The sequence below is a fragment of the Asterias amurensis genome, chromosome 12, assembly GCF_032118995.1.
Source record: "Asterias amurensis chromosome 12, ASM3211899v1".
In the NCBI taxonomy this organism is placed as follows: Eukaryota; Metazoa; Echinodermata; class Asteroidea; order Forcipulatida; family Asteriidae; genus Asterias; species Asterias amurensis.
In genome coordinates, this window is record NC_092659.1 from 9,469,633 (window position 1) to 9,484,686 (window position 15,054).

The 15,054-nt window shown below is 37.6% G+C and overlaps 2 protein-coding genes across 6 annotated transcripts in view; one reads left to right on the plus strand and one right to left on the minus strand.

Annotated features, from left to right (window-relative positions):
• The window catches only part of LOC139944750 (phospholipid-transporting ATPase IF-like), an 83,035-nt gene that overhangs the window by 37,893 nt on the left and 30,088 nt on the right, over positions 1-15,054 (plus strand). For all 5 annotated transcript variants that reach the window (XM_071941822.1, XM_071941824.1, XM_071941826.1 and 2 more), the window contains exons 14-20: positions 7,947-8,125; positions 9,206-9,348; positions 10,100-10,203; positions 11,756-11,869; positions 13,193-13,315; positions 13,704-13,852; positions 14,452-14,605. In XM_071941822.1, coding sequence (XP_071797923.1) covers positions 7,947-8,125; positions 9,206-9,348; positions 10,100-10,203; positions 11,756-11,869; positions 13,193-13,315; positions 13,704-13,852; positions 14,452-14,605 — 966 coding nt within the window. The remainder of the gene's footprint in view (positions 1-7,946; positions 8,126-9,205; positions 9,349-10,099; positions 10,204-11,755; positions 11,870-13,192; positions 13,316-13,703; positions 13,853-14,451; positions 14,606-15,054) is intronic.
• LOC139944756 (hepatic lectin-like) lies at positions 1,429-2,837 on the minus strand. Its single transcript, XM_071941849.1, has 2 exons — positions 2,569-2,837; positions 1,429-1,686 (listed from the first exon to the last, which is right to left on the minus strand). The coding sequence occupies exons 1-2, from the start codon at positions 2,834-2,836 to the stop codon at positions 1,484-1,486; spliced, it is 471 nt and encodes a 156-aa protein (XP_071797950.1). The 5' UTR covers position 2,837; the 3' UTR covers positions 1,429-1,483.

Genomic DNA, 15,054 nt, shown 5'->3' on the forward strand with positions numbered 1-15,054 from the left:
ATGATGTAATCTGTAATTTATTTTAGAAAAAGATACCAAATGTTTGCAAAATAGACCAACAAAGTATCTCAACACTTACAAATGGTCAGATACAAAGTATGCAAAACATTATTTAATTATTCCAGTGCACAGTTATTTTCTGCGCATTTTGATACTTCTTTCGTTGCGCTTCGATGTTGTTTGGCAGATTTAAAAAAGCCTTCAGAGCGCCACGGCAGCTCGGGGCTGTATACTCCCCACAGGGAGCTTAGAAAGATTAACTGGATCTTATTGGCCCATTGACCAGGGCACTAATGTAAAGCGCATTGATACGGTTTATTGTGAAATGCGCTGTATAATTTTTTTTTTATTATTATTTTATTACTTGAGTGGCTTAAAGCCATTATAGACTTTCGGAACAGAAAAAAGGGGAAAAAGTCACAGAATTACAAATAACTTACAGGGTTATAAGAAGGTAATGGTGAAAGACTTCTCCTGAAATATTATTCCATGAAATGCTTTGCTTTTTGTGAACACATTAATTCAATTATCAATTCTCAATATTGAGAAGTACGGATTTATTTTTAAACACTTTACATGATGCGGCGAAACGTCCGAAACAAGGGTGGGTTTTCCAGTTATTTTCGCCCGACTCCGATGACCGATTGAGCCTAAATTTTCACATGTTTGTTATTTTATATATAAGTTGTGGTACACGAAGTGTGGGCCTTTGGACAATACTGTTACCGAAAGTGTCCAATGGCTTTAAGGTAAAATTCAAAAAATTGCAAAAGCCCCTATTTAAAGGGAAGGTAGACGTTTGGTAATTGTCAAAGACCAGTGTCCTCACTTTGTGTTTCCCAACATAAGCATAAAATAACAAGCCTGTGAAAATTTGAGCTCAATTTGTCATCAGAGTTGCGAGAAAATGATGAAAGAAAAAACACCCTTGTTGGACGAATTTGTGTGCTATCAGATAGAAATAAAAGACTTCTAGAAGTCTTTTATTATTTTAGTGAGAAATTACCTCTTTCTCAAAAACTACGTTACTTCAGAGGGAGTCGTTTCCCACAATGTTTTATACTACCAACAGCTTCCCAGTGCTCGTTACCAAGTCAGTTTTTAAGTTAATACTTGTTTTGAGTAATTACCAAACGTGTACCTTCCCTTTAAGCAAGAGCGTTGTACTGTGACGAATAAGATCAGGTTTATTTTTGCCCGTCTTTCTTAATAATGATTTGTTTTTCGCGAGTTTCCTTCTGGAGTAGGGGTGAAGACGGGCTTTTGCAACTTTTTAAATTTGACATTGAGCCACTCAAGTGCCCATAAATCTTCAAACAACATCAGTTTTCAGTGCTTGAATTAATTACTGATAAATTGTTTGAAGTAAAAAAATTTTACTTCAATTTTATGTCCTTCTGGGTTTCTCTTTATTGAAAGAGATTAGTATAAAGAGTGTTTCTGCTGTTGGTATTGAGTAGAGGCATCATGTTGGAATGAAGCCTTAGACATGTAAGAAGTGAAGTGATGGTGCAGGTTTCTTGCAGACTGTAAGCAGTAGCCCAGAACATGGGACGTCATTCCAGCCTTCTCTACTTGTCGCGTACTTAGCACAGTCTTCAAGTGTACCCTTGTCATTATTAGGCTCACCATCAGCCCAGTTTCTGTAGTAGATTGCAGTTTCTCCCTCCTTGCACTCCCATACCCCTTTGATCAAATAGAAAGAGATATGCAAGTTTGACTGATCATTTCTAGAGTAAACTGTTTGAAAGAGTATACTGTTCGAAACGTCAAGACCACACCAGCTCTTTTCAGAGCCAACACTCACCCAAAGAGATTTGCACATGGTTGTACCCGCAAGTTTACTATGGGAATCAATGTGTGGTGAAGAGGTTTTCAACTAGTGGTTTAATTCCAACAAGGCCTGGTTCTTGAAAATTTTACCGAGACAAAGTTGAGGTAAATTATCAAGAACCAGGCCTTGGGGGGTTTAAACCACTAGTTGAAAACCGATTCAACACACTTGATTCCCATTCATAAATACATTTTTAGTCAAAAACATCAACACTTTTTGGTCAAAAAGTAAAATAAATGCAAAAATTATAATTGTTCAATGATGTCTTTCAACATAACACCCCTCCAGCTATAAAATGGTAAAGTCCTCTGTCGCCCTTGGGTGAACAACTCCTTAAAAGGGAATGCTGTGCGTGTCATGCGTATCGCGTGATGTGGTACAACTGTTTCAGCCCTTAATCTCGACCAATAGGAATGAAGAAACTGTCTTATAAGAACAGGTGCAAGCTCGCGTGTCACGCCCATGTTTCAACACTTTTTACTGGTCATAAACAAAGGTTTATACACACCCACGTGACGCTCTCTCCACCAATAGGAATAGCGAAACTGTCGGGTATTTATGAATATTTATTTTTAGTTTCTTCTTATTTCTCAACACCATGCAAAGCTTCAAATTATACTTGATCATTTCTCATGTTGATCAAGTTCTCCATGATGTGCGTCTACCTTTGGTAAACTGTTTGAATCTAAACTGTTGCATCTATCTATGAAAAAGATAAAGGCTTTGTTACTCACCCTGCTCTTCAAGATCATTGCAATCAATCCAGAAATGCTGATTTTGAGTGATACTGAGTAGTTGCTGAGTATCTTCAGTAGAATTGGGCATGGCCATAACCCCTCCCATCTTGGAACACTCATCATGAGCTTGAAACCATGTGAGTTTGCCCTTCGTAGCTTTGAAGCATTTATCTTTCCATTGGATCCAAGTAGGAGGGCATGTTCCGATACCTACTCCAATGGACGCCATGCACGCCTCATCATTAGCATTACAGCATGCAGTCATTAGGTAGAGAAGTAAAATCTTGACCATAGTAAAATGCATTGAGGCCATAGTAATAGTTTCAAGTCCTTAATATCTGATCGAGCTTTCTTTATTAGCAGTGTCTTCCATCAATGAATTGAAGCCATAGAGTGGTTATCAGAACAATATTTCAAGACAACCTTTTCTTAAATTATTTCCCAACCTTAGTCCATCTATTTATAGATACACCTACTGACTGATAACTAATTCGCAATAGCAATGAGAAAATGAGAGCGCTTGTTTGAAGGGTCAGTTCATCAAGTGGTTAATAATTACACCCCCTTCTCCAAGGTCAAAAATTTGTACAAAACACTTGTCTTTTGTCCTTTGGTTTTTTTGTGCCTTTGAAACCGTTTCCATAGGAAACAAACCTGTCAATATTTTTCTATGCCACAAATTGTGTAAAACATACGAGCCTGAAGTTGAAGTAGTTCTGATAAAATAGTTAAAGGCAGTGGACACAATTGGTAATTACTCAAAATAATTATAAGCGTAAAACCTTACTTGGTAACGAGTAATGGGGAGCAGTTTGTCCCTATGTTGTTTTCATTTATAGCTTATAAATGTCCTTTTGGTTATAAGCAGTCTGCAACAGCTAATACCATTTCAAAATTACAACTTTTTAACTACTTAATTGATTTTCACATATTTTCTCCAAACATAAATGCAACATTTATAAGCCTATTGATCACATAACTTTGAAACATCCGATATGCCAGGACCCTCCTAGTGAAGCGAAACAAAAACATGTGAAATCATAATGATCTCATTTGTATCAAAGTACTTTGTTGCGGATGGTATGAGAAGAGGCATCATGTTGGAATGAAGCCTTAGACATGTAAGAAGTGAAGTGATGGTGCAGGTTTCTTGCAGACTGCAAGCTCAGACACAAACTCACACCGTGCGTCATTCGACCCATTCCAGCTACGTGTATTCTCATCTATCTTGAACCTGTACTTAACACAGTCTTCATCTTGACCCCCAAATGCGTTAGGCTCACCATCAGCCCAGTCTCTGTAGTAGATAGCAGTTTCCCCCTCCTTGCACTCCCAGACCCCTTCGATCAAATAGAAAGAGATATGCAAGTTTGACTTATCTAAGCTTGAAGACTGTGCTAAGTATACGGCAAGTAGGAAAGGCTGGAATGACGTCCCATGTTCTGGGTTACTGCTTACAGTCTGGGGTTGAAGCATGGTTTTCAAGGTTTTTCAACCTTGTACAACGAAGCTGCCCTTTGTACGAGGTTCCAAAACCAAACTTCAACCCCGTTACCATGACAGTTCAAGTATCATGCAGTTCGTTGTCCAACTCTTCATGGAGAGGCGAGCGCGCGGGTGCTTGCGTAAAAAGCCTAGGACAAGGCTTGTTTGTACATGGGACACTGAACTTGCATACTGATCACATTCTCCTCAACTTTCATGATTTGCGTCTCTAACTTTGAGTACATTGTTTGATATTAACCTGTTGCATCTTACTATGTCAGTGATGAAAAGGATGGAGGCTTTGTTACTCACCTTCAATTTCAAGATCATTGCAATCAATCCAAAAGTGCTCATTTTTAGTGATGCTGAGTAGTTGCTGAGTGTCTTCAGGAGAATTGGGTGTGGCCATAACCCCTCCCATCCTGGAACACTCCTCATGAGCTTGAGACCATATGAGTCTCTCCTTAGTAGCTTTGAAGCATTTATCCTTCCATTGGATCCAAGTAGGAGGCCATGTTCCTACGCCTACTCCAATGGAGGCCATGCACGCCTCATCATTAGCATTACAGCATGCAGTCATTAGATACATGTAGATGAGTAAAGTACAGATCAAGATCTTCTGAAACCTAACCATTGTAACTTTAATTCTTTCCTTCTTCTTTTTAATGTCTAAAGTTGAAAGTTCTTTGCTTCATTTGGTGTTTTCTGTTGATATTGTCAACTGCTGACTGAGATTTAGATCTGATTGTGGTTACTCCATACACTGTTCATCAGAGTATAATATATACAAGAAAACTATACCAGCTCTAATGCTCTACAGGGAACAGCTTTAATCCTTATAGAATTGATAAAGATTTTTTGTAACAAAGAGTTAGATTGTACCAGAAAGTTGAGCTTGGTTACAACGCTTTCTGTCTGGTGTTGCCATGGTTTTGTTGTCTACGTTGGTTCACCACAGATTTTTTTCCCCAAAATTTTCTTTTCAACAACAATTGAAGGTTTAAATATTTAAAGATTATCTTTTAGCTTTTTTGTGCTGCATATTGTGTTTTCTTTCCTTTCTGTTTTTGTCCTCAAATAAAAAAGGGACAAAGATTTAAAGATTTCCCCTATCTGAGGTTGATTGGAACAAACATCAGGAAATGAGCAACCAAAAATGCTGTTTCTGTAAACCATTTTTTGTTTTAATCTTTATAACAAGACTCGCCGTCCTCATATCATATCCAAAATACATAAAGAAAACAAGATCTTCCTGAAATATTCTCATGCATATAGACAAAGTATTAATGAGTTGAGAACTTATTCAAAAAGAGAAAAAATATATATTTTATTTATCCATTTCATAAAAAAAAAATGTGGCTTCTGTTAGCTAAAAAATACACTAAAACATGAAAACTAAGTAGACAACTGAATAAGGCAGACATGCATATACATTGTCAACGCAGTTACATATTTGGCATGGTTGGCGGGTGTGCGTAAAGCAGTTGCCTCTCACCAAGGTGACCCAGGTTCGATTTCCGGCCAGGGCCATATGTGAGTTGAGTTGTGCGTTGATTCTCTGCTGTGCCACTAGGGTTTTCCAGACCATCCGGTTTTCCTCCCTCAGGAAAAATCAAACACTTTCGATCTTGGCTGTGCTCAGTGGTCATAATGGGTTGATGTGGCTGGCAGCCAAAGCGCCCTTGTACGCTGCTTCTCGAACACGTTATCGCTGCGTCCTTCGCAATTCAGCTCTTAGCTGCGAGTAAGGATGATTAGCCCCCCAAATTATCATTATTATAAATTATTATATTTACAATTCAAAAAAGATACAACTGTTTCTATAACAATTCAATGGGGAATAAGCACCACATGTAAAGGTTGGCTAAATGTAACAACAGGGCCAAATTTCATAGAGCTGCTTAAATGCAGTGGACACTATTGGTAATTACTCAAAATAATTATTATCATAAATCCTTTCTAGTTTAGGAGTAATGGGGAGAGGTAGATAGTATAAAATACTGTGAGAAACGGCTCCCTCTGAAGTGACGAGAAAGAAGTAATTTTCCACGAATTTGATTTTGAGACCTCAGATTTAGTTTCAAGTCAATCTCCTTAACATTTGATTGAGCTTTCTTTATTAGCAATTTCTTCCATCAGTGCACCAGTCTTTCTGTATGTTTTAATCTTAGCAACCCTAAAATATGATCTAATACTGTAAAATTGCTTACTGACCTAGTTGTTTAAGGTTCATAAATTGCTGAGCTATATTAGAGTTGTTTTGCTGTTTCCATGGTTATTCGTGGAAAATATATTGTCATACGTCCTTCAGAGAAATGAAATTATCTGCATGATCCCACAAAGAACCAGCAGGCCTCGAATTTATTCACGGCATTCGCAGCAATTATGGTGGTGTCAGGTTTTTTTTGCTCTGCTGCCATTTGCAACGTTGCATCACAAATTGAGATTGTCCTGATTGGGGTGGCCCCAAAAATTGCTGTGCCCATCCAAGAGCAAAGTTCAAGGCCGGATGTCAATAAGCATCGAAGGAACGAACCTTAAAGGAACACGATGCCTTGGATCGGATGAGTTGGTCCATAAAAAGTGTTTGTAACCGTTTGTTATAAAATGCATATGATGTAAAAGTAGAATACAATGATCCACACAAATATGCCTCGAAATTACCTCATTGGCTAACATGGTCGGCCGTTTATGGGAGTCAAATTTTGTACTCCCATTAATGACCGACTGTGTTAGTTTGCAAAGTAAAAGGAACACCATGCAATTTCGAGGCGTATTTGTGTGGATCATTGTATTCTACTTTTACATCATCTTTCTAACCATATGCATTTCATAACAAACGGTTATAAATGCTTTTTATAGACCAACTCGTCCGATCCAAGGCAATGTATCCCTTTAAACACATCAACAGGAACAATCTCCCAACTGCTATTAAAGAATCTGTTACTCTACCTACATTTTTAAAAGTTCTAAAGAGTCACCTTTTTCCATTTTAGTTTCTTTCAAGTGCACTATCTTGATGGAATAGGGCCTCATAAATTGTAATTGCTCTGTTTGTGTTAATAAGGGAATAAAAGGGTAGTGACGAGTTCTGGCTGTTTAACTGGCCGTTTAAGAACGAGTCACTACTCTTTTATTCCCTTTCATAAAAGCCCTTTTGTTAAAAAAAACGTAAAAAGTTTCTTAAAGACACTTTGACAATCGCAAATGGTGCGCGTGGTTTGTTCGTACGCGCGTCAGGAAATAGATTACGCGTTTTTATCTGTAATAAAATTGGCACACATGCGCTTGCGCGCCCGACACGTGAAAGCCAGCCGGTTACAAACACTTCCAGCTGGTCATTACCATTTAAACACACCCACGTGACGCGCTCTCACCAATAGGAGTAGCGAAACTGTCTGGGGTATTTATGAATGTTTCTTCAAATTGACTGATTGTTAAGTGATTGATTTATGAATATCTGATATACATGTACAAGGCTCTATGTCATACCGTCCATGTGTCATACTGTCCAATATTTGATTACTATTTGATATTACAGGAGATGATGTGAGAGTTTTCACTGCCTGGCTCTACCTGTATGTCATACTGTCCAACTGTCCAATATTATACTATTTGATATTACAGGAGATGATGAGAGAGTTTCTACTATGCCAAGCTCTATGTCATACTGTCCAATATTATCTTATTTGATATGACAGGAGATGATGAGAGAGTTTTTACTATGCCTGGCTCTACCCGTATATCATACTGTCCATGTTCATACTGTCCAATATTATACTATTTGATATTACAGGAGATGATGAGAGAGTTTCTACTATGCCTGGCTCTATGTCATACTGTTTATGTGTCATACTGTCCAATATTTGATTCATATTTGATATTTACAGGAGATGATGAGAGAGTTTCTACTATGCCTGGCTCTATGTCATACCGTCCATGTAAATAAAGACCAAGGTGATGACGGAACAGATTCACCTGATGGGATGAATCCCGCTACTGACTACACTCTATGGGAGTATGAGGCATCATCACCCGATGAAAAGGCTCTGGTTGATGCAGCACGCAGGTTAGTTATAGCTTAAAATCAATAATAAGGTGGACAAAAATAACTTCAATTTACATGTATATAATAACAATAATAATAATAATAATTGTGGCTTCTTATATAGCGCACATGTCCGTCATTCAGTGGCGCTCCTGGTGCTGTAACATACAGTATTTCCTGCAAGATGTGGGACTACGTTTGAATTATAAGACCTAATTCTGAGAGCGCCATGTAAAGTTTTTACAAGGTGCTGTGGCACAATTTGCTGCAGATCGGACCAGGAATATAGCACCTAATACCTTCAGGACAAGAGTTTCTAGGCACATAAAAGAATGCAAAAAATATAGTTAATTGCCTGAAGGTTTTGAAAAACTAAACAAAAAATCTGCTGTTGACGGTGCTGTCAAAAGGAAAATGCTTGAACACCATGTCTGGGAGTTTTCTTTGTTACCTCCATGCTGCAACAAAGCGGCTAAACAAATTGGAGCTCCCAACTATGACACAACATGAGTGATTACGTAACAGAGCTGTTAACGAATCTTTCAGAAAAGCGCTGGATAAAGGTATTCAAAATTATTGTGTTTCCACACATTATAGTCATGTGACGCGATTTCCTTATTGATTGAAAACATTTGAAAAAAAATTCAGCAAAGTTTAGACTTGACATTTTCATTCAAGCAGGTCGCTAAAGGCAGTGGACACTATTGGTAGTTACTCAAAATATTTATTAGCATAAAACCTCACTTGGTAACGAGTAATGGGGAGAGGTTGGTAGTATAAAACATTGTGAGAAATGGCTCTTTCTGGAGTGGAGTAGTTTTCAAGAAAGAATTAATTTTCCACGATTTTGATTTCGAGACCTCAAATTTAGAATTTGAGGTCTCGAAATCAAGCTTGTGACAAGGGTGTTTTTTCTTTCATTGTTATCTCGTAACTTCGACAATCGATCGAGCTCAAATTTGTCACAGGTTTGTTAGTTTATGCATATGTTGAGATACACCAAGTGAGAAGACTGGTCTTTGACAACTACCAATAGTGTCCACTGTCTTTAAAGAAACTTGGGTCTATTCAGTATAACCATCTGTTCTTCTATATTCACAGATTTGGTGTGGTCCTGACCAATAATACACAAGAGTATAGTGAAGTTATGATGGATGGGGATCTAGTGAGGTACCAACTACTGCATGTATTGGAGTTTGACCCTACAAGGAAATGTATGAGTGTTATTATCAAGACACCTGATGGTATGTAGGATGGTATTTCTCATGGTGTTTGACAATCTTGTATGGGTTGTTGTTTAATGTTTTGTTTGAATCATGTAGGATGTTACATATAACTGGGTTCGTCTGAATGTTCATAAGTTCAACTATTGTTTTCTGCATAAAGTTTAAATCCAGATTTATAACCTATGATGGTTGTATGACCTCTGATGGTTGTATGACCTCACTGTATTTGACCTCTAATGGTCTCTGACCTGTGATGGTCTAAGACCCCTGATGTCTATGATGTCTATGATCTCTGATGGTGTACCTATGACCTCCCATGGTCTATGACCTCCAAAGGTCTATTATCTCTGATGTGTGTATGACCTCCGATGGTTGTATGACCTCCGATTGTCTATGACCTCCGATGGTCTATATGACCTCTTAAGGTTGTATGACCTCTGACGCTTTATTACCTCTGCTGGTATGACAGAATCTGACATCATTTTCTATTTTTGCAGTTTTTAATCATATTTGATAATATTTAAGTTTTACTTTGATAATGTCACTCACCATAAATACATACAAAACCAATATGTTGGCAAAGCTTAACAATATCAAGAGAGGATTTTGTACCTTTTTTCACAAATCATTAATTACTCTCATTGATTGAGAAACATTCTCAGTTAGTTATGTTTATTGTAATGTGTGAATGACAAAACAAAATAAAAAGCATGTGTATCCCTGGCTCTTGAAGATTGACTTGTAATGAATTGATTTTTTTTTTGTACAGGGAATGTGAAAGTACTGTGTAAGGGAGCAGAATCTACCATCTTGGCTCGGAGTGTGTCTGGACAGAAAGACTTAGCTTTGGATCACGTCAATGATTACGCACTGGTAATAATTTTGTCGTATTCAGTTAGCCTGGTTTTATATTCTTTGTATTGTGTCGTCAGCATTTTGTAATATCATTGTTTGTAATATCATTGTTTGTTTGTCCTTGTTTCTTCTTCGCCATTTGTTTGTTTGTCTGTATAAAGGCTGTTGTCTACTAGCCTCGGCTTACTCTAACATCCTCATGCTCCCGCTCCTCTCCTGTACATACATGCAGTTAATTCCTAGTTATTTATTTATTATTTGCTTTAACATTATATTGTTTTTGTACCATTACATGCACTTTTGATTTTATTACATTTCTATGTGCAGTTTATTCCCACAATTGTTCTTTCTCTCCAACAAGAGTATGTAATAAACATATTATTTAATTGAATTGAATTGAAAAAAAAAACCAAAAAAATATTATCACTTTGGGGTACAGACCCATTGTTCAGTATTGAGTGTTAATAATCGGATGGTCCATTCCTTAAAGATTTACCTTCCTGGACAACACCCCCAGGAGATTCTTGAGTGAAAGTGAAGCACAGGTTGAAAAGGAAAATAGCAATTCATGCAATAGTATACAAATAATGAATGTTTATGAGTGCAATGGTGCAAATATTTTCATGAGTTGAAAGATGGAATATTCTATTCAATAGTTACACTGTGTAGTTTGGCATCCAGATACAATGGATGTCTCCCCTCTTCTCCATAATAGTCTAGTCAATCTAAGCCAAAATATGGCTTGACCTAGACAAAATTGCAACAGAAATTTCTTTTTTTTGGAAGTGTCTCCTGAAGCTTTCTCTAAACCAACAATCCAAAAAGTAGAAAAAAAGTGAGCAGGGGTTATTTAACTCAGATTATTATTCTATTTAAAAGCATTAAATGATTTTGGCGGGGAAATGGCCGCAATCTTGAATTTGTTTGTGCTCATAATGTTTGAAAAAAATGCAGTGACAATTTCCATGAAAAAAAAATAGTGAAAAAAAAATAAATTTCTACTATTACATGTATAGGGTGTTCATACGTATTTTTGGGGACAAACCGTAATTTTGAATTTATGCAAATTATGCATATTTTTCCCTGCTTACTTTTTTCTACTTTTTGGATACGTTGTTTTGGGGGGGGGGGGGGGCTTCAAGAGACACTTGCAAAAAAAATCATTTCTGTTGCAGTTTTGTCTAGGTCAAACTAGAGATTGACTAGACTATAAGGATCCTTGATCTGTGTGTAGTGTTACAGCTCACTAAGTCATATTGGTTTACACCTGTTGAAGATCATGTACATGTATACCATGAATGGTTATTGTGTATTGTGGTTCCAATCATATTTTGTTGAAAATGTCATTGAAATGAGTGTTTTTTACACATCTAATTTGTCTTCAATGTTATAACACTAACATATGATATACATGTACATACATGTACATGTAGGATGGTAAATGCCAAAATTGTGATTTCGACATTTAACATTTTCCATTTTAGGGTTACATTTTTTTGTGTAGAGTGTGAGATAATGTTGATTATTAAAACAACTTAACGCATTTGTGACCTTTATTTGTTACGAACAGGAAGGACTTCGAACCCTGTGTTTTAGCTCCAGAGATCTGAGCCACAGTGAATACAATGATTTTCATGACCAGCTTCAGGAAGCATCAACAGCCCTTGATAACAGAGAGGACAAGGTTTGTAACATAGAGTTACATATAAGAACTAGAGGGCACACTGGTCTATATACGCGCCCTGGCATGCGCTTAGGGGGCCATTTTCGAAGTTGAACAAACAGGCATTGCTTAGCGTTTGTTTGTGCGGCCATTTTGTAAGTTGACAAAACAGCATCGTGTCAGTGTTAAATAAACACAAACTCCAACGTGTACTTCGTATTCAACGCGCGTGAAGAATGGCGCCCGTGTCTCATTGCTGTCCCGCCACGTATGTGCAAGAAGCATCACCAGTGCGCCCTCTAGTTCTTATATATAACTTTATGGTTTGTGCACAGTTATTATCCCTGCCCTCATTCAAACCTCTTCATAAATCAAAGTAATAAAATAATAAACAACTTAAGTAGGATTTGAAACTTTGCATGGTGGAGATAAGATATAGAAGAGTTTGCGGTAACACCATGTAATAACAATTCTGGAGAATGCTGGACTCTGAATAAACAACTTAGTGATCATTGGCAATTTCTCTTCAAAGCTCGTCTCAAAGTCAATCGGAACATTTCAGAAACATTAAAACATAGCCCTTGGGTGGATTTCACAAAGAATTCGGACTAGAACTTAGGACTAGCCCTAAGTTTGTAATAACTCCTAGGACTAGTCATTAGTTAGGACTATCGTTGTGAAACCGACCCCTGGAGTCCTTTCATTTCGGTGTACATGCTACAGTGACGCCTTTGATATGAGGGTCTCTTTCTGGGATAGAAAATGTGGGAGCTCCAAATGTAGATCTTGAGTATCGGTTCCCTCAAAAACAAATAGAAAGATGGTTTACACCTGCAAACGTGTACCTCCTATTGTGCAACAGCTCTCATTAGTTTTGTACACATTTTCAAATGTGGACCTTTCCCGAACATTTGAATCTATTGTCCATTTTTGTTATAGGTCCCCGGTTTAAATGTGTATACGTGTACCTACTCATGCAAATACACAGATTAGTTTGAACATTATGAGCTAAATTATTTCATAATTTAAACAACAATTTTATGAGGAATATCCGACTCCACAACAAACCGCCAAAAAATGTATGCAGCCAGTGAGATTAGTATCTTTGTACAGACAAGATTTGAATTATGGACCTCTGAAGATTGTCCGCACTGGATACAGACTGTGACATCTAAGACTCTGTATCTGTGTACGGCACAGAGGAAGAGTCCTACATACGGCTAATTAAGACATTTAAATATTTGTGCACTCACTGCAGACAGTTAAGTTTGACAGTGCCTACACAAAGATTACAGACATTTTAGCCTAATCAATCTGGTTGAATTTTCGTTTTTTATTTCTCAGCTAAATAAAGTATTTAACATCGTAGAGCAAGAGCTGCATCTTCTTGGTGCAACAGGAGTAGAGGATAAACTACAAGATGGTGTCCCTGAGACCATTGAGGCCTTACGCACAGCTGGTATCAAGGTATACATGTACATTAACTATTGTAATAAGGGTAGCAGTTAACTATTCATACTACATAAGTATAGAGCCATCGCACAACGCAAAGCGCCCATACACGTGCATCTCCTGTCAGCAATTATTGGGGTCAAAATGTCCACTAAAGGATGTACCAATCGTAGGTTGTGTCCAAAGCGGCAACTTCAGCTAAAGTTTCGAATAGATCGCTTGGTCTGACTATTCATAAATACTGGCAGACGCGCTGATCTAGCCGTAGCTGTAGCTGAAGTCACAGTTTCGGACCTGGCCTCAGTTTTATTTCTTGCATTCGTATAAGAAGAAAAAAACCACCACACTTTAGCACCATGGTAGATGTTTTTAAAATGACTAACTCTCAGCTGTTTCATGTAAGGTATGGGTGCTGACTGGTGACAAGCAGGAAACGGCAGTCAACATTAGCCATTCTTGCAAGCACTTCAAGCCACACATGCAGGAATTGATGTTAGTCAAACAACCAAATGGACAGCAATGTGGTGAAACTCTGTGGCGCTTCCTAGAGCAGTAAGTTCAATATCAAAAAACTGTTGTGATATAGTAGACTATGCTAGTTTAAAAAAAACACATTCAGCCCATCAAATTGATATTAAAGATATTAAAGGCACTGGACACCTTCAGTAATTGTCAAAAACCAGTAATCTCACTTGGTGTATCCCATCATACGCATAAAATAACAATTCTGTGAACATTTTGACTCAATTGTTCATCAAGATTTCAACAGAATAATAACAGAAAAGAACACCCTTGTTGCTCAAATGTGTTTGCTTTCAGATGCCTAATAAAAGGCTTCAGGACTAAAGTTTTTTAATAATTTAATGAGAAATTACCTCTTCCACAAAAACTTCATCACTTCAGAGGGAGCTGTTTCACACTATCATCAGCTCTCCATTGCTTGTTACCAAGTAAGTTTTTAATAATAATAACAAAAGGCGCACAGTATCTGGAATGGTACCATTCAAAGGCGGCGAATGCTAGCAAGCAGACAAGTGGAACAGATGAGTCTTGAGGTTGTAATTGAATGTATTTATGAGAATTATGTTGAGAAGTTACCAATGTTAGTGTCTTTAAGCTTATCCTTTGTATTGTTATTAACTTGTGTTTAGAATGAAGGCTGACCCCAAGGTCAGTTATGCCATGGTGATTGATGGTCCTAGTTTATTCCATGCTTTGGAGCACCACATTGACACACTGAGGGATCTATGCATGCACTGTGTGGCTGTTCTCTGCTGTAGAATGTCACCTCTTCAGAAAGCTGAGGTATGTCAATAAATAGATGTTAAATTTACATGGGGGGATAAAGAATATTCGATTTGGTTTTTACCCATACACCAATGTGTGTTAGCACTGTATACTCAGTACTTTCCCGGAGTCCTGTGAACAAATATCACAGGCATGTTACTTGGGTGGGACTCGGAACAAGCTCTAGTTATCAGGCAATCTTGATGCTCTAGTTGGTATGACACTGCTCTAGAATGGCAAGGGTCGTGGGTTCGAATCCCACCCCACTAATATGCCTGTGTAACTTACAATGAGAAGACTTGTTCAAAGAGAAGACTTTTACGATGAGGCATCATTCATTACCAAGTGAAATTTAGTTTGTTTGGCAGACATCGCAATAATGTTAGTCCACTGTATTCAATATATATTGTACAAACAGTTGATAAGCCAATTTTATTCTGTCAGATACATGTACATGTAGGTTTTGC